The 20,868-nt window shown below is 39.5% G+C and overlaps 1 protein-coding gene across 1 annotated transcript in view; it reads right to left on the minus strand.

Moving 5' to 3' along the window:
- The window catches only part of LOC126202907 (codanin-1), a 185,846-nt gene that overhangs the window by 65,785 nt on the left and 99,193 nt on the right, over nucleotides 1-20,868 (minus strand). The window contains exon 6 of the mRNA XM_049936987.1: nucleotides 20,287-20,447. Coding sequence (XP_049792944.1) covers nucleotides 20,287-20,447 — 161 coding nt within the window. The remainder of the gene's footprint in view (nucleotides 1-20,286; nucleotides 20,448-20,868) is intronic.

Consider the following 20,868-nt stretch of genomic DNA (forward strand, 5'->3'; position numbering starts at 1 on the left):
GACGCCAACTCCGGGATGACGAAGATGAACAAGAAGATGTGGGTGCACGACGACGCAGGTCACCATCGCAGCAAGTTAGCCATTGGAGAGGATGCTCACCAACACAACGATCAAGGTCTCTATCGCCATTTAGAGGCTCCAGCTGATCACTTAGCCACCGCAATCTGGAAAACTAAAGGGTGCGACTTTCCTTGGAGGTGAGGCCACCAAAGAGAAAAACCCTCCGCCGTCGATCACTACAAAAATGATAGGAAACTACATCGATATCCTCATGGATGGCTGAGCAGCCCAAGCTCTTGTGGACTCAGGAGCATCACATTCAGTCATTACGGAGAAGTACCGTCGCCAGTTGCAGAAAACCGTATTTGTCGACAACAAAACATCTCTGGTGAGAGTGGCTAATGGGGAAGTATGTAAAACCTACAGGACGATGTGTCATTCGTGTGGGTATAAGGGGCCACAGACAGTCCTTAGAATTCATCGTCTAGTAAGTGTAGTCATGACGTCATTTTCGGATAGGACTTTTTGAAAGCTTCTCAGGCAATTATAGATTGTGGTCACTCGAAGATTATGCTAGAGATACTGTGGACAAGAAGATGCACATGTGTGCTGGATAAAGAGATCATTCCTGCAGTCAGCACTAGAAAGGCAAATGTCGTGTCATGCCTTGCATCAACCCATGGATCTTGTAGTGGAATGTAAGAGAAGCCTACCACTGAAGAATAACTTGGTCATCCCAGCCTCTGTTGTCTCATTTAAGAATGGATTCCGTGAATTGTGGATAGTTAACTGTTGCCGAGAACCGCAGATCCTTCCAAGACGCATTGTGCATAGAAAACGCTGAGCCGTTAATTGCAGAACAGCTGAGCATCATAGAAACCTCCCACGCCAGGTCTGTGGGTGAAATTAGTGCTACCAGTACGAGACAAGATCTTCTAGCTCAACTATCACCAGATCTCACTAAGGAACAACAGAAGAAGCAACTTGCCACTCTTCAAGAGTTCTCTGAATGCTCCAATCCACAGGTGAAGAGCAAATTAGACAAATCGATGGTGAAGCACCGGATTAGCACTGGACACCAGCAACTAATAAGCCAGAGAGCATACCATGTGTCAGCAACAGAACGTCAAATAATTCACGACGAGGTAGAGAAAATGATGAAGAATGACATCATTCACCCTTCGCAGAACCCATGGTCATCACCAATGGTTCTCGTCCGGAAGGAGGATGGCAGTTGGTGCTTTTGTGTTGATTACAGGAAGCTTAATAAGATAACTAAAAAGGACATTTACCATCTTCCACGAATTGACAATAGACTAGATTGTCTGAAAGGGGCAAAGTTTTTCTCAACCATGGACATGTACTCGGGATACTGGCAAATCGAAGCGATTGTGAGAAAACTGCATTCACCACCCCTGAGGGCCTGTGTGAGTTTAAGGTAATGCCATTTGGTTTGTGTAATGCAGCAGCAACTTTTGAACGGATGATGAATAATCTTCTAAGTCATCTGAAGTGGACGATGCGTCTTTGTTATTTAGATGACATTATAGTGTTCTCAGAGACATTTGATGAACACATAAAAAGACTGAGGGCCCTTCTTAAGTGTCTCCAACAAGCCAGACTGAAACTTAATCCAAGAAAGTGTCTCTTTGGAGCAAAAGAAATCAAAATACTTGGACACCTTATGTCAAACGAAGGTGTGCGGCCAGACATGCTATCAATGTTCATTGATGTTGAGCAGAGCAACTGGGATGAGGTGCTACTTTTGCGACGTTCGCCTAAAACACCGCCAAACAAGACACCACAGGATTTACACCATTTTTCCTGGTGCCTGGGCGCGAGGCGATGACGACGGACACTGTGTTTCCGTTACATCCTGATGACATGAACGACGACATCAGCCAGGTGATAACCAGAGCTGAGGAAGCTCGGCAGTTAGCTCGACTCCGCATGCTGCAGGCTCAAGAAAACAATCGCTGAAGGTATGACGTGAGCCATCACCCTGTTGCCTACTGGCCTGGTGACCTTGTCTGGATCTTCACTCCTGTTTGGAAGGTTGGTCTCTCTGGAAAGCTCCTCAGGCGCTACTTTGGACCTTATAAGTTTGTAAAACAGTTATCTGATGTTACTTATGAAGTTGAAGATTTCAACCACGACACAAAACGACGAAAGATCAGAGGTACGGTCCATGCCCTTTGAATGAAGCCCTATAAGGATCCTGCAACCCAGGGTAAATGTAAAGCTCCAGCGACAGGCAACAAGCAGAAAGGTGATGATGAACGTAGTGGCAAGGGAAGTTCTAAGAGGATCACCACCAGAGTGAACATCAGTCATCGGGAGTTGGAGTATGTAGGACCGATGACTTGTTCCCGGACTAGGAGGACGTAACACCAATATGCTGTTCTCTTAAGGAGGGAGCAATTTCGCAGAAGCAGCTGAGTAGCACAGTCGCCGTAGTGTAGTGGTTATGATACTAGGCTGTTGTATGGATGGTTGTGAGTTCAAAACTCACCTGAACTGTGAACTTTTAATTTCTATAGTCGGTTCGAGTACATTCTAGAAGTACCCACAAATGGCAACAATCATTGTACTGGAATGTTCTGTTGCTGTATATATACCATATGTATTCTGGCTGGAGGTAGTTTGCTCCATGCTCTTGTATGTGCAAGTGCAGAATAAACTTTCGTTACGTGAAGTTAGTGTTCATCATTCATCTACTCACACCTTCTTCTACGTGACGTTATTTACAATAGTATCATCTCTGTTTCCAGCAACTGCCTACGTTATTAAATTTGCAATGAGCACGCACATGCACACTCGCACGCACACCTTAATATTTACCATAAATATTTAGTTATGTTACTACGACAGCCCCAAAATATACAAGAGATTGACCTCATTTACAATTATGTCATCAAACCAACAGCTCATACCCCTGTCAGCTTGAAACTATATGTATGTCAACTACTGCCATAAATTGTACATCCATCTGCATATTTTAAAGTATTAAGGAATGTATTACGCCAAGCTTTAGGCAGTTATTACATGTAACATATACAATCTTAAGTACCCCCTACTTTGGAAAGTCTGCTCTCATCCAATCACTCCTTCCACCCTCTCTCTCCCTCACACTTTCTCTCTCTCTTCCTCTTCTGCTACCTCCGGTCTTTCATTTCTATCTGTGAATATTTGTGTATAATTTTACCACTGTAACCAACATAATTCTTGTACTTAAAGTTTGTAACATGCCACCTGATTATATAAAAGAATATGAAGTTTAAGCTATATTAACTTGACAAAACGGGATTCATATACCGTCTGAAATAATTATTCCAACTCATGTATTCAACACCTCAAAACAAAGATCTGCAAAATCGTTTAAAATTTATTATATAATAATGTTGTTATGATTTGTACTTTGTGATAATGTTTCTCTTCTGCTATATGACCCTTGCACCTAAGAGTTTCCAAACATAATATTTGTTAACAAAATATTACAGTATACACGTGATGTGTTTTGACAGTGAAAGGAACATGTGACCACTGGAAGTACTCTATTTTAATTATTTTACTTTTACTGTTAGATATATATTTAGTTTTTTGTCACAAGAAAGCCAAAACCATGTCCTGAAATAGTATTTTGTTTCTCCACTAGCCAGTGCCACAAGTTCCTCCAAAAAATCATAACACAACACACACACACACACACACACACACACAAACACACACACGTCATACTAACAAATGTAAATCCACCTGATGAAGGTTTGAACCTCTGAAACACTGAAACATGTCGTGGAAATAAATAAACAGTGACTGGTAACAGTAAACTTGTTGTTTCATTTAATGTCAATAACCTAAAATGTTAACATTTAAAGATGTCTGAAAAGTAACATTTGTTTCATGTAGCATAGCACACTGCAGAAGTTCTGCAACATCATCAAGTGCCAAACTTGAACTGATACTCTATCTCTTTGTTCTTGTGGAGACACCCAAGTGTGAACTCACAGCTGTAAATACAATATTATCAGAAGGACAGTTGCTACTGACCAAAGTGGAGATGCTGAGTCGCAGAAAGGCACAACAAAAAGACTGTTGGAAAGTTAGCTTATGATCAACAATGCCTTTGTCAAATACAGACAACAACAACAACAACAACAACAACAACAACAACACACACACACACACACACACACACACACAAATGCAACTCACACACACATGACAACAGTCTCTGGCAGCTGGAGGCACAGACTGTGGTCATCATAATATTGTTACATTCCGTCCTGGATTTTCCATTGTTTAGTTACAGAATACTACAGATATGAAACCATGCCTCAGGAATCATAAAAATTGAGTTAAGGAAGTGACCTCTAATTACAGATCCATCTCTCTTCTTATCATGTTCTCAAATGTTTTTGAGAATGTAGCTTACAGCACAACACTGAACCACCTCTCTGGAAATACCAAAGAGCAGCAGCTCAGCTTTGCTTTCATAAAGTCTTATCCATTGGAATGTCCAAAATGGAATAAAAACTATATTATGAGAAGGCTAGATTGCTGCTTAACACACAGAGGAGGCATTTGAGTTACAGACAAGCACAATCAAAAGACTATTAAACGTATAAGCTTCCAGCCTTATGGCCTTCTTCAGAAACAGAAAGCACACACAAACCAACACAAACATAACTCACACACACATGGCCATTGTCTTTGGATTCTGTGGTCAGACTGCAGGCTACAACAGCGACAGATGTGAGCAGCAATCTGAGGTGGGTGTTGGGCTTAAGGAAGAGGCATATGACAGGGAATGGGAGGCAAAGCACGCAGGGGATTGGGAAGGGCTCGTGCTGCCTTTGAGAGCATGAAGGGACTTGGTGGGGACAGGATGGGGGTGCTAGCTGCAGAGTTGGGACACTGTGTAGGGAGGAGGGAAGAGCAGAAAAGGGAAAGGGGAGAGAAGTAGAGAAGGGGAAAGGATTAGTGGGTGCATTGGTGGAATGGAACACATGTGTATTGCCAGTCTGCAGGCAGGGAAGGGTAGGTGAAGGACTGGGTCTAGTGAAGGATGAGGCCAGGGGATTACAGAAATGAAGAATATGTCATAAGAAGAGTTCCGATCTGTGCAATTCAGAAAAGCTAGTTGTATTAGGAAGGATCCAGATGCTGCAGGGTATGAAGCTGTCATTGAAACATAGCACATCATGTTGAGCAGCTTGTTCAGCAACTGGGTGACGGATGGTCCAGCAGTCTCTTGGTCACAGTTTGGCTATGGCGATTCATGAGGACAGACAGCTTGTTAGTTGTCATAGCCATGTAGAAATCAGCATAGTGCTTGCAGCTCAGTTTGCAAATCACTTGGCTGCTTTCACATGCAGACAAAGGTCTTACATATAGGTCTATCACAGGGATATGAGCTAATGATGCAAGGGGGTTGGGAGCAGGGGTGGAGTAGGGATGGACAAGGATATTGCATAGGTTTGGTGGGCAGTGGAATACCACTGTGAGACACGTGGGGAGGATAATGAGTAGGATACTCTTCATTTCAGAGATTGACAAGAGGTAGCTGAAACCCCAGCAAAGGATATGGTTCAGTTACTCCAGTCCTGGGTGCTACTGAGTCATGAGAGGAGTGCTCCTTTATGCCTGGATGGTGGGTATGTGGGATGTGGTAGGGGGCAGGAGAGACAAGGCATGGGAGATCTATTTCTGAACAAGTTTGTGATGGTAATTTTGGTAGGAAGGGTAATTTCAGTCTGTGAAGGTCTCAGTAAGACCCTTGGCATGTTGGGAGAGGGACTGCTAGTCACTACGGATGCAATGACCACAGGTGGCTAGGCTGTATGGAAAACACTTCTTGGTATGGAATGGGTAGCAGCTGTCGAAGTGGAAGTATTGTTGGTGGTTGGTAGGCTTGTTGTGGATAGAGATACTTATTTTGCCATCCTTGAGGTGGAGGTCAACATTGAGGAAGCTGGCTTGCTGGGCGGAAGAGGGCCATGTGAGGCGAATGGGAGAGAAGGTGTTGAGATTCTGAAGGAATGTGGATAGTGTGTCCTCATGTTTAATTCATATCATGAAGATGTCATCGATGAATCTGAACCAAGTGAGGGGTTTGGGATTCTGTGTGGTTAGGAAGGACTCCTCTAGATGGCCCATGGAAAGACTGGCCCATTACTGTGCTAAGGATTTGTTTGTAGGTGATGTCTTCAAAGGAGCTGTAACTGTGGGTTAGGATGCAATTGACTGTCGTATCCAGAAAGGAGGTAATAGGTTTTGAGTCAGTCAGGCACTGTAAAAGGTGACCTCCAATAGTGAAAAAGCCATTGACATGGGGGATGTTAGCGTAGAAGGAGGTGATTTCAAGAGTGACAAACAGGGCACTGAGTGAAACTTCCTGACAGATTAAAACTGTGTGCCAAACCGAGACTCGAACTCGGGACCATTGCCTTTTGCGGGGAAGTGCTCTACCATCTGAGCTACCCAAGCACGACTCATGCCCCGTCCTCACAGCTCTACTTCTGCCAGTACCTCGTCTCCTACTTTCCAAACTTAACAGAAGCTCTCCTGCAGGAGAGCACTTGCCCGCGAAAGGCAAAGGTTCCGAGTTCGAGTCTCGGTCCGGCACACAGTTTTAAATCTGCCAGGAAGTTTCATATCAGTGCACACTCTGTTGCAGAGTGAAAATCTTATTCTGGAAACCTCCCACAGGCTGTGGCTAAGCCATGTCTCTGGCATATCCTTTCCTTCAGGAGTGCTAGTTCTGCAAGGTTTGCAGGAGAGCTTCTGTAAAGGTTGGAATGTAGGAGACGAGGTACTGGCAGAAGCAAAGCTGTGAGGACAGGGCTCGAGTCGTGCTTGGGTAGCTCAGATGGTAGAGCACCTGCCCACGAAAGGCAAAGGTCCCGAGTTCGAGTCTCGGTCTGGCACCGCACACTCTGCTGCAGAGTGAAAATCTCATTCAGGGCACTGAGTGGTAAAGGTACAGGAACTGTGATGAGTCACTGGAAGAAATAGTTGGTAGCTTTTGTATAGGAGGGTAGGTTACGGGTAATAGACTAAAGGTGTTGGTCCACAAGAGAAGATATTCTCTCTGTGGGTACATGGTAATAGGCCACAATGGAGCATCCTGGATGGTTGAGTTTATGGACTTCAGGAAACTTGGAGAAGGTAGGAGTACAGGGAGTGGTATGTTTGAGGAGTCAGACAGACTGCAGGGAGAGATTCTAGGATGGGCCTCAGGATCTGAGGAGGGCTGAGAGGTCCTGCTGAATTTCTGGTATGGGGTCACTGTGACAGAGTCTGCAGGTGGATGTATCTGACAGCTGAAAGAGACCCTCCACCAGATAATCCCTGAGGTTCAGAACCACAATGGTGGAGCCCTTATCAACAGGAATATACAATCAGGATCAGTTTTTAGGTGGTGGATTGTGGTTCTTTCTACAGATGTAAAGCTGGTTTTCACTTTGAGGGATTTGGCTCCTTACTCCCTCCACCTACCACAGATCACTGCTCATGTCAGATGCAGTTGCAGTCTGCTGTTGGCCAGACAGTGGCCATATGTTATGTGTGTGTGTGTATGTGTGTGTGTGTGTGGTTGCGCATGCATGCTTTCCATTTCCGAAGAAGGCCTTTTGACTGAAAGCTTAAAGTTTTTGTAGTCTCTTGATTGTCCTTGTTTGTAGCTCAGCACCTCCCCTGAGTGGTGAGCAGCAATCTATCATTTTCACTATATTATTGAGAAAAATATATGGTTTAATGACCTCAGTTGAAATAGAACCAAACAAGAAAAATTACCCTTTTGAAATTCACTATGATCTTGTCAAGGCCTTAAACTGTATAGGTCATAAAATTCTACTAAATAAACTATAGTAGTACAGCAATAAAGCAATCTCCTTGCATGGATGGTGTCATTCATTAACAATGGAATATAGGGGGTTATTTTAACAAAAGTTACAACAGGAGAAAAAGTAAATTCAGAGTGGGAGTATGGTGTCCTGCAAGATCACTTGGCCAACTCATGTTCTGAACCTGCATAAATGTTTCACCAAAGACTCTGGAAGACTCTTTAAAACCTGTGATGTTTGTTGATAACACAAGCATACTGGTAAAGAACACAAACACATTTTTTTTATTTCATGTTCCAGTGAGCAATGTTGTGAATATATCTTAAGATATGGAACATGTCAGTTTTACAATTTTTTGTTGTTACATTCAATTTACTAATCAATATCATAATAAAGTATCTACAACTTAGGTTCTATCACAGAAAAATAAAAGTATTTAAATATGTTTACAACAATAAATAAACATGCACACAAATAAGGATCTGGGAATGTTTCAGTGTGTTACAGTACATGGATACTTTACAATGTGGTTCAGGAACTCTTTTATAGTTTAAAATAATCCTTGCAATAGGAACTGCCTTAAGGTTATTTTTATATATTTAAAAAAAATAGAGCTCATCAGTCACTAAACACTTAATTTGTGGAGGGAGGGGATTAAAAATCATACAGCCACTTGAATGGACCTCCTTCTGTAGCATACTCAGGTTTTTATGTTAATAATCGAAATGGTCTATTCTTCTAGTACATAGATTATGATTCACACTATTAGGTTTAAAACAGGCTCTGTTTTCTTATGAAACAAATCAGGGAGAATATACATTGTGCGGTGGATGTGCGGATTTCAAATTCTTTAAAAATATTTCTGCGTGTGGTTCTAAGATGGACTCCACTCTCAATTCTTATGGCACTTATATGTGTATAACATTTTTCTAGCCAATGGCTGACTTCCCCAAAATGCAATCCCATAAGCAATAAAGGCACAAAAGTAGCCATAATAAGCTGATTCAATAGTTCCCATATTTCTATAACAGTAAACAAAATCCGCCCTTACTATGTATCTGCTGGTCACCTAATTTTTCTCCTATTTATTCATCTTCTGACATTATGTGAAACTGAATAAAGTTTGTTTTACTGTAATTAACAGAAAGACCATATATGTTAAACCAGTTCGCAACATCCCTAAAAACCTTATTAGCTGACATATCTAGTTCATGTAATGAATGACCGATAAGTATTATAGTGTCGTAATTCATCAGACAAACTACCAGAGACAATCAGAAGAATACTGGAATAGGCTTACAGCTGCTTCACAGCACATAACTGAATCCTACAGATTCATTTAATGTAATTTTTAAAAAGTGATTTACATTCACCAGAAAGCGAGCGAAATTGTCCACACACTGGATGAGGCTTCATGAGCCGAGTTGCTAGACATCCAGATGGTTAATAAACAGAGGTGGCACCAGTAGGGGCATAATTTATGAACAAATCTAATTTTTGAGTGTTTTGTATTTAGAAGCCTGTCTCATTATATTGATCTGCAGGTAAGACTGTATACATGGCATACTTCCAATCAACAGTGTGCTACATCATCAACTTCTGAGGCAAAGCAGCTAATATGAAGAGAGTATTTATTATACTGAAGCACACAGTAAAAATAAGATGTAAAGTTGATAACTGCAAATTCTGTGAAACACACGAATAACTATAATAATAATAACAAAATTTCTACAAAACATTCTTTGAGGATTTATCTGGGTATAAACCGTCAACATTGTGTTACTGTCTAATTAATGGAAAAGTGCAAACAAACAATAATGGAAACTTTGTGATACTAGCTGATTAGTTTCAAAATTTATTGAATGGCAAGCCTCCAGTGGAGAGCCTGCATTTTGAAACACTGATACCAGACACAGACTCTCATACTCCAATAATTCAAGAAATAAGTGAGGTAAATCCCGTGGTCTAGGGGTAGCATCTTTGATTAGTAATCAAAACATCCTCGGTCTCAGGTTCAAAACCTGCCATTGCTCAAATTTTGATTAATAATCAGCAGCCGAAGCCTTCTGGCATAAGAAGTCACCTTCATTCTGCCAACGGCCTTGTTAAAGAGGATGGAAGAGCGGACAGAGATTCAGGGCACTCTCTTGCCCTTGGGGTAGGAAACTGCCCATAAAGATGGAAGAATCAGCAATGATCAATAGCATGAAGATGCAGAAGGCAATGGAAACCACTGCAATAAAGACACATAATGTGTATCCATAGAACATGTGGCCTGAAATTGAAAAAGTGTCATGACGATCTGTCCATTGACAAAAGATTCTGGAATAGTCCCCATTCAGATCTCCAGGAAGGGACTGCCAAGTAGGAGATGACCATGGGAAAATTGATCAATCAATGAAATAATAATGTTCTACGAGTTGGGGCATGGAATGTCAGAAGCTTTAACGTGACAGAGAAACTAGAAAATCTCAAAAGGGGAATGCAAAGGCTCAATCTAGGTACAGTAGGGGTCAGTGAAGTGAAAATGAAAGAAGACAAGGATTTCTGGTCGGAGTATTTATTATACTGAAGCACACAGTAAAAATAAGATGTAAAGCTGATAACTGAAAATCCTGTGAAACGCACAAATAACTATAATAATAAAATTCATGGGAGAAATTTCGGAGCCCTTCGGCATTCAGACAGGTGTGAGACAAGGCGATGGACTCTCTCCTCTTTTGTTCAACATCGTTCTTGACAAAGTTATGGAGGAATGGGAGAAACAACTACGGAAAAATGAGTGTTGGAAACCAATTTCACTTGGCTTTTCCAAAAACAATCTTTACATTCCATACCTCGCTTTTGCAGATGATCTAGCAATACTAGCGGAGGATGAGCAGACCGCCATTAAACAGATTGACACACTCAAAGAATGTGCTGAGAAAGTTGGGCTACAAATCTCATTTGAAAAAACTGAATTCCTATGTTCAAAAGTAGAAATTGCAAGCTTAAAAACAAAATATGGCAAAATCAATAGAATCCCGTATTTTAAGTACCTCGGAGAATACATTGAACCAACAGGCCAAGAAATAGTATCACAGCAAAATCGTTTACAAAAAGTCAAAAAAGCATTCTGGTTAGTCCACAACCTCTACAACAAGAAATCCTTGTCAAGACAAACTAAAATTCGGCATTACAATACCGTCATAAAACCAACAGTCCTCTATGCAAGTGAAACACTAGTACTGAACAGAAAGCGAGAACTCGAAGACATCAAAAAAGAAGAGAGAAAAATCATTAGGAAAATTTTAGGAGCGAGACAGACTAAAGATGGCTACAGACTGCAAACAATCAAAACAACAGAAAAGTTTTCAAACATAGAAATTGATTTTAAGAAAAGGCGACTGAAATTCTTTGGTCATCTTAGCAGATTACCAGAAAACCGTTTGACCAGAAAGCTAATAAATTACGTAACCTCACTTAAAGCTTCAACACCTTGGATGATCGAAGTTAGAAAAGACCTCACCAACGCGGATATAACAGCAACCGATATTTCAGACAGAGATACTTTTAAGCACAAAGTAGAGAAGTGGAAAGTTTTACCAGAGCAACCAAAACAAAAACAGTACAGACCGAAGTGGTCAGAAGAGCGAAAGCAAGCCTTCTCAAAAAGAATGAAGATCTATTGGAGCAACAAGAAGAACCAGAAAAAAAGTTGATTGTCATTTGCTTAATGTCATTTGCTTAATGTCTTCCGTTATTGGGAGAATTCATAAATAATAATAATAATAATAAAAATAATAACAAAATTTCTACAAAACATTCTGTGAGGATTTATCTGGGTATAAACTATTCATCATGAATAGGAACATAGGGCACAGAGTGTGGACAGTTCAGTGATACAGGATGATACAGGGTTTTTCTTACCAGAATCGACAGCAAACAAAACAGAGACAATGAAAGTTCAGGTATGCATTCCGACGTCGCAAGCTGAAGAGACAGAGACAGTTTAAGAGGAGATTGAAAGGGAAATATGGTGCGTAAAGGGAGATGAAAATCTAATAGTCACGGGAGACTGGAATGCAGTTGTAGGGGAGGGAGTACAAAGAAAGGTTACAGAAGAATATTGGCTTGGGACAAGGAATAAGAGGAGAAAGACTAATTGGGTTCTGTAATAAATTACAGCTAGTAATAGTGAATACTCTGCTCAAGAATCACAAGAGGAGGAGGTATACTTGGAAAAGGCTGCGTGATATGGGAATATTTCAGTTAGATTACACATTAGTCAGGCAGAGATTTTGAAATCAGATAGTGGATTGTAAGGCGTACCCAGGAGCAGATACAGACTCAGATCACAATATACTAGGCTGAAGTTTAAGACATTAGTTAGGAAGACTCAATATGTAAAGAAGTGGGATATGGAAGTACTAAGGGGTGACGAGATACGCTTGAAGTTCTCTAAGGCTACAGATACAGCAGTAAGGAATAGCTCAGTAAGCAGTACAGTTTGTAACGAATGGCTCTGAGCACTATGGGACTTAACATCCATGGTCATCAGTCCCCTAGAACTTAGAACTACTTAAACCTAACTAACCTAAGGACATCACACACATCCATGCCCGAGGCAGGATTCGAACCTGCGACCGTAGCAGTTGCGCAGCTCCGGACTGAGCGCCTAGAACCGCTAGACCACCGCGGCCGGCTGTTTGTAACGTCCTAAGTTAATGTGCGATAGCATTCATTGCTATACAGCCTACAGTACTGGAGCCGGAGGCTGTGAAAGAAACCACCACTTGTATCTTAGCCAATGAGTCATGTACACCTGCTTCTACGGCAGCATGAGAATGGCTCCTGTCTCACTTCTTAGCGACCGTACATTCACCACATATAAGAACCTAAATAAATGATATTAAATATTACTCAATCATTTTCACAATTGGTCCACTAACTTTTGACATTCAGGAGAAGATTGTGTTCAAATTTCAGCTTTATAACTATCATAGTTTCAGAGATATAAAAAAATTGCTAAAAAAAGTAAAAAACTGACACTTAGGAAACTAAATTCAGCTAGGAAATATAATAGTTTATCCTTTGGTATTATCTAAAAACATAAACAGAACTTGCAGAATGCAGAATTAATTAATTGATATTTTCATATTAAAACTAAAAATATAAAATACAAAAATCAGACAAAATTATTATTGGTTCTAAGATTGTTGTGGGAGTATATGTGAGTGAATGAGAGTGTGTACATGGGACATTTGCCAAATTTTAATGTTGCATTATATACAGTCTTAAGTAACCTGCAAGAGTTACGCAAGCCTGTCGTGGGAAAATGTTCATAAGGAATTTATCCACTTTGATGATGACATATGTCTGGGTGTGATTGCTATTTTAACAGAGCAGCCAGAAAACCAGCTGGAGTATTATCTGTATCTAAAGGATATTTCCAGATTTACTGCCTCTTCCTTTTCGTTTATTAAACATTATTTTAATATTTGTATATTAGAATGACATAGATGTGTCTGTATTTAAGGATTGGTGCAGGCCAGTTTTGGTGCGAATATGATCATGAGCGACCATTCTGATTGGCAGCGAGTATGGTTAGCCAATCAGAATTGAGATGGTTCCCGCTCATTACCTGATAGTTATATTGGGAGTGAGGCCACAAGAAGGGAGTCGCTCGCTAGCTTTGAACGCGGATGGTCACGCTATTAGTGCCAGTCAAAATAATTTTAGAACTGTATTTCTGGAATGATATTCGCGTGTGAAAATTTGGCCTTCGTAGTATCCGCATGGCTTGTTTCAGTATTCAACCACTGAGCATTTTTGGCAAGCAATTTCTTTTTTGAAATCCACCAGAAGGACTGAATGTAATAACTCATGTTAGTGGTGGAATTAAGGACTGTGGAAACGTTGTTTAACTCAGGTCGGATTTGGGCAGATTTCTGGCTGCTGTGCGTGCGAAATGAGTGTATGAATTGTGAACTTGACAAAAAGAACCAATAGTTTAAATGTGGACTGAATAGTACTGTTTCTTTGGTTACACGAACAAATAAACATTTTTGTGTGGAAAGTTCGGATATTATTTTCCAGAAGCCAATCCATTATCTTACCGCCCGATAAATCTTTTTATTGACAGTTTTTCTACAGAACTTTATTTCATTACTAGAGTTGCGTGGCCTCAGTAATTGCAGATATTAGATGGTGTTTTTTATCAACGCTGCTTTTACATATTCTTGTCAGTATCTACGTTGCTGAGTGAAGGGACATCGAGCCGAACGCTGTTCTGAGGAAGGTGAATTTTTAAAGTGCAGCCCACACAGCACACAGAATTTCAAAGCCTGCACCGCCGCAAGTTTAAGAGGAATGGGCATCTCTAAAAGGGACCATCACAGAAGCTGGAAAGAAAAATATAGGTATAAAGAAGGCAACTGCAAAGAAACCATGGACAACAGACGAAATACTTCAGTTGACTGATGAAAGGGGGAAGTACAAAAATGTTCCAGGAAACTCAGGAATACAGAAATAAAAGTCACTGAGGAATGAAATAAATAGGAAGTGCAGGGAAGCTAAGACAAAATGGCTGCATGAAGAATGTGAAGAAATCGAAAAAGAAATAATTGTCGGAAGGACAGAATCAGCTTACAGGAAAGTCAAAACAACTTTAGGTGACATTAGAAGGAAGGGTGGTAACATTAAGAGTGCAATGGGAATTCCACTCTTAAATGCAAAGGCAAGAGCAGATAGGTGAAAAGAATACACTGAATGCCTATGAGGGAGAATATTTGTCTAATGTGATAGAAGAAGAAACAGGAGTCGATTTAGAAGAGATAGGGATCCAGTATTAGAATAAGAATTTCAGAGGTTTGGAGGACTTAAGATCAAATAAGACAGAAGGGATAGATAACATTCCACTGCAATTTCTAAAATCATTGGGGGAAGTGGCAACAAAATTACTATTCACTTTGGTGTGTAGAATTTATCAGTCTTTCGGAAAAATATCATCCACACAATTCCAAAGACTGCAAGAGCTGAGAAGTGCGGAAATTATTGCACAATGAGCTTCATGCATCCAAGTTGCTTACAAGAATAATATACAGAAGAATGGAAGAGAAAATTGAGAATGTGCTAGATGAAGATCAATTTGGCTTTACAAAAGGTAAAGGCACAAGAGAGGCAATTCTGACAGTGCGGTTAATAACGGAAGCACAACTAAAGAAGAATCAAGACACGTTCAAATGATTTGTCGATGTGGGAAAAGCGTTCGACAATGTAAAATGGTGCAAGATGTTTGAAATTCTGCAAAAAGTTGCAGTTAGCTGTAGGGAGAGACGGGTCATATACGATATGTACAACAACCAAGAATGAAGAGCTCGTATTAAAAAGGATATAAAACATGGATGTAGCATTTTGCCCCTACTGTTCAATCTGTATATTGAGGAAGCAATGATGGAAATAAAAAAAAAAAGTTTCAGGAGTGGAATTAAAATTTAAGGTGATGCGATTTGCTGATGACATTGCTATCCTGAGTGAAAGTGAAGAAGAATTACATGATCTGCCGAATGGAATGAACAATCTAATGAGTACAGAATATGGATTGAGAGTAAAACGAAGACAGATGAAAATAATGAGAAGTAGCAGAAACGAGAACAGTGAGATTGATGGTCATAAAGTACATGATGTTAAGGGGCTCCGGAAAGGCTCAAAATCATGAAAAGTTCAATTTTTACTTTTTTGCGTTTTCTGAATCTGCAGACTATTACCTTTTAATAGATATATAATTTATTCAATTCCGAAGACTACAATTATTTTTAAATTTTTTTTGAAATGTGTTCTACGTGGGCGTGACCCACTGTGGCGCTGTTAAACTGCTGTCAAATGGTGTTATTATTAACGTCCGTGTTCATCAGGTACATTTTAGTGATGTGAGATAAAGTATGTGTTGTGGCTAACCTGTGATGGTTCAATATATATCGCTGGTGTGATTGTCGATTGTTTCATGTTTATTTACTCTGTCGTTATCTCGAAAATATTCGTAATTAATTCTGTTTCTTGAGTCTCTGTTTTGTTGAAGTATAATAATGAGTAAAAGTAAAGTTATTAGAAATCCTCTGAAGGCTTTTAAGAAAAGGAGAAATGTTGGAAAGCCAAAGGTATGTGTTATTACTGTAAACAATAAAGACGATGAAAATCCCCAACATAGCTTGTGTCCCAAAGAAGAAGACAGTTGGTGTAAATATAACAAAGGATTGCTAACTGGTGAAGTGTACACTCATAAGCATAGTCTGCCTCATGCAATAATGGAGGTGATAAAACCTATTTTCAGAGACTTAGCAGCACCTGAACTGTTGAAAAAGTGTATTCACGGAAAACCTCAAAACCCCAATGAAAGTGTAAATAGTGTTATATGGTCGAGAATCCCCAAGACTGTATTTGTTGGAATAGAAACACTTCACTTTGGTGTGTATGATGCTGTTGCGACTTTCAATGATGGCAACATTGTAAGGTGCAAGGTATTTAGAAATATGGGAATGAAGATAGGTTCTAACATGGTACGAGCGATGCTTGCTTTAGACAAGGAACGCCTTCGGGCTGCAGACAGGGCTGTAAAGAGGCTAGAAATACAAGCAAGAGTAAACAGGAGGAGGAACAAGAGGAAGCTGGAGGAGGAGTTTGCAGAGGATGAAGATAATCCATCCTATGGACCTGGAATGCACTAAAAAGTTAATCCAATGTTTGTCGCTCGATTCCCAAAACTTTTATTTTCTCATACTAATTACATGTTTTCTAAGGATCTTCCAAACATATTTGTTTCAAACTTTCAGTAAATGTTACACAGTACCTTCTGCATAATTTAACACAGCCTTTTTCCAAAAAACTGTATATTTTTGAATATATAAATAAAAAATTGCAAAAAAATGTTGTGAATTTTCATTGCAATTGAAAAAAAATCATCCTTAATAACTGAACTAAAATTTTGTAAAATCCCTGTGTTAAGTTGTAGCCCATATTCCAATAAATAATCTGTAAAAAGTTCAACTTCCTACCTCAAATACTTTGTGAGGAAAGATGTAATTTATAAGCGTTATTTTAACATTGCAAGTATAGGGCGTTCCGGAGCCCCTTAAGGAATTCTACTACCTGTAGCAAAATAACCAGTGGTGGACAAAGCAAGGAGGACATCAAAAGCAGACTAGCAATGACAAAAAGGGCATTCCTGGCCAAGAGAAGTCTATTGGTATCAAACATAGGTCTCAATTTGAGGAAGAAATTTCTGAGGATGTATGTCTGGAGCACAACATTGTATGGTATTGAAACATGGACTGTGGGGAAAACAGGAACAGAAGAGAATCGACGCATTTGAAATGTGCTACAGACAAATGTTGAATATAGGGTGGACTGATAAGGTAAGGAATGAGGAGGAAACACTGACAAAAAGAATGGATAGCATGACTGTACATCTCTTAAGACATCAGGGAATGACTTCCGTGGTGCTAGAGGGAGCTGTAGAGGGCAAAAACTGTAGAGGAAGACAGAGATTGGAATACATCCAGCAAATAGTTGAGGATGTAGCTTGCAAGTGCTACTCTGAGATGGAGAGGTTGGCACGGGAGAGGAATTCGTGGTGGACATCAAACCAATCAGAAGAATGATGAAAAAGAAAAAAAAGGGGGGGGGGAGATAACAAAGTGCCTGGAGAGGATGGGATAACTATAGAAATGGTTGGTTGGTAGATTGATTTGGGGGAGGAGACCAAAGAGCGAGGTCATCAGTCCCAGTGGATTAGGGAAGGATGGAAAATGAAGTCAGCCGTGCCCTTCCAAAGGAACCATCCCAGCATTTTCCTGAAGTGATTTAGGGAAATCAAGGAAAATCTAAATGAGGATGGCTGGACCCAGGTGTGAACCATCGTCCTCCCAAATGCAACCCCTCACTCTATCTGTAGAAATGTTAAAAATAGTAGGAAATGGTCTCATAACAAGAATTTATGCACTCTTAACAGAAATAACAAAAACTGAAATAATTCCAAATGGCTAGAAGAAACCTTTTATACATCCATTGCATAATAAGGTGATACAGCAGGTGTCAGCGATTACAGGAACCTGTTATCTCTTCTGTTGGTTACATACAAAGTTCTATCCAAATCTATATTAAACAGAGACAAACAGTAAACAGTTCATCTGATTGATGAGTGTCAAGCACACTTCACGAAAGGTTGACATGTACTGAGCAGATTTAGAGTCTGAAGACAATTTTAATCCTTTCATTGCTATGGACGTGGATGTATACACACATCCTGCTTTGCCATTCCCCATGTGCTGTGGATGTGCATACACATGCTGCTTGTGTTTTCCTACGGTGCTACTGATTTCTCCATGTAGCCTGAATCGCCAACCTATAACTGCTGTGAATGAGTAACATCCATATTTCACAATCACTGAATAAAAAAGTTTAAAATATTTATCATACAACATATGTGCCTCTTTGTATGGTATCATTTGAGAAAAAAAAAGGATAAAGAAAAAATCTAATTTTGATATCCTGAATAGGTCATGAAATATGGCGATTGTTATGGTCACATGATTCACAAAGCATAAGGATGAAAATGGATGTGTAGTGTGCAACCATTCTTTGGATATAAAAGTCAATAACTCAAGAATGAAATATCATCCTGCTCTCAGTTTTAAATAAAATTTTAATATCTTATCTACATTTCATTCACTGCAATGTATGAGCTAAAATCAGCCATATGCAATGTTTTCACAATGCTTTTTTACCTCTACAAACTTTAAAATTTTGTGGAATGTTTTACTTAATTTGATGCAGTGCAGTAACTATGACATATAACGAATAGAAATATAGCCATTTATCAAGCGAAAATATCAGACTGGAAGGTGTGCAAAAATCAAATTATTTTCACCCAACAGTTTTCTTAAAATTGGATGATAAGTATTTCATATTGGCTGGAATGCCATTTCTCAGCTCAGGCATCAGCATATAGTGAGCAGTGCAGGTGTTACAATTGTCACCCTCAGCATGGAATGCAGAGAGAATGTCTGTAGAAGTGAAATACCATCACATTTGTCACTTTTGTAGACTCTACAAGGGTGCATCACTCTGTTGAGATACAAACTGTTTCGGACACTTCAGAAGAGCTCAGAGTAAACTGGAAGACTAGAGAACTAAACTGCTAGACTCTCACGGAGAAGTTATTTTTTAATGGCTTCTGGGCATCAGCCATGCAGCCAGCCTCAGATCATAAAAAACAACAATTATCTGTAACATCCATTTACACTGAACTTACATAAAGGATCTAAGTAAATTAATATATTTAATATATTATAATGTAAAAAATTTACATCAACATATTAGAAGATCAGCACTACAAACAGAATATTGAACAATTTTATATGTGTCTTCCTTCAAATGTCTCAGAGAAATCATAGCACCAATTGGACTACATTTTAAGCCAACTTAGAATGAGATGCCAAATTCAAGAAAGCACAAACAATATATTTGAATCACTTCAATAAACAAGCAGTATCCTGCATTGCATAACTTCGCCATTACATGGCAGTTGTTTTGCCTGCAGCATTATATGTCTCAGAAACTAAATCTCTAGGAGGCCACTCAAAAACTGATAGAACAGGAAAGGAAGAGTGAAAAATTCTCAGAAAAATGCTGTTGTCCTATTAATATAGATGGCATAAAGATTAAAAGAAAACTAGACCTATACCATTCAATAGACAAGATCACTGATGCAATTTGTAAAAGATGCTTGAGGTTCTGTTGGTCACATCTGCAGAATAGATGCAGGTTAGCTAAAAAAACTCCTTAATACATTAAATTCAAAAATGGTAAAAATCACTTGCTTGGAAGAAATTAAATAGAATTTATGAAACATGAATGTCACAGAGGACATCATAATCGGAAATCACACATTCACAGAGGAAGCTACAAAGACCACTGGAAAACAGTGGACAGAGGAACATCAGAAACAACACAGCACATTCATGACAAGATTTTGGGAAAAGGCGAAGAAAAGGAAGCTGTCACACCATGCTCACAAGTTCAAACAAGCTCTCTAAGAGGGCATAAAAAGAAGGAATAAAAATAATAATAATAATAATAACAAAATGAGTAAAGGTAGCCACTGACCATATAATTGAAGCACCATGACAATGTAATCAGTTGAAACAATGGGCTGCTGTTACTTTTGTCAGTTAGCTATGAGGGTGGATGTTGTGTCAAAGCTTTGCCATGATTTCAACCTAGTTTATGTGCCTGCTCAAAGCCGCAGCTATACAGTGAGTGTTTACCTTTACTACTTCTATCATTTGTATCCAGCACTTTTCAGTATACATTCACAAATTAAGACCAAAAGATGAGTATTCATTGTTGCCAATCATTGCTCAAATACAGGAAATGCAAATAACTATGTACCACAACCTACCTTACTTCTGATGGAGCTGTGCAAAATGTGTATCTTCTCAGGTACATTGTCAACAGTGTGATATGGCAAAAAATTAACAAATCCCAGGAACTTTGCCAACAGACGCAACGTACACAAACATCTCTGATATTCTTTTTTGGTACTCTCGTCAACAGAAGTATCTGCAAAGTAAAATGCAAACTACATGTCTACATTCTGATAAACCTGGAAATCTGCTGTAAACCTATCTCTTGTTCTACACCCTGAGCAAGATGGCACCTACCTTCAATTATCTGACAGATTAGGTTTTTCAGCATCTCCATGGCATGCTTCTGTGGGTCAAAGACACCTGTCATTTTTTGTGCCGCCCTGTTATGTATACATTTAATATCTACTGTTAGACTTACGGGATGTGAGATCCACATACTTGAGAAAAACTCTAGGAAGGGTCAACAAGTATTACATAAGCAATCTTCTTTGTAGACTGGTAGCATTTTCCCTATATCATGCCAAGGAACTGATGTCTGCCACCAGATTTACCTACAATTGAGCCTATGTTATAGTTCCACTTCACACACCCATAAACTGTTACACCTAGATATA

This window comes from Schistocerca nitens, chromosome 9, assembly GCF_023898315.1.
Source record: "Schistocerca nitens isolate TAMUIC-IGC-003100 chromosome 9, iqSchNite1.1, whole genome shotgun sequence".
Classification (NCBI taxonomy): domain Eukaryota; kingdom Metazoa; phylum Arthropoda; class Insecta; order Orthoptera; family Acrididae; genus Schistocerca; species Schistocerca nitens.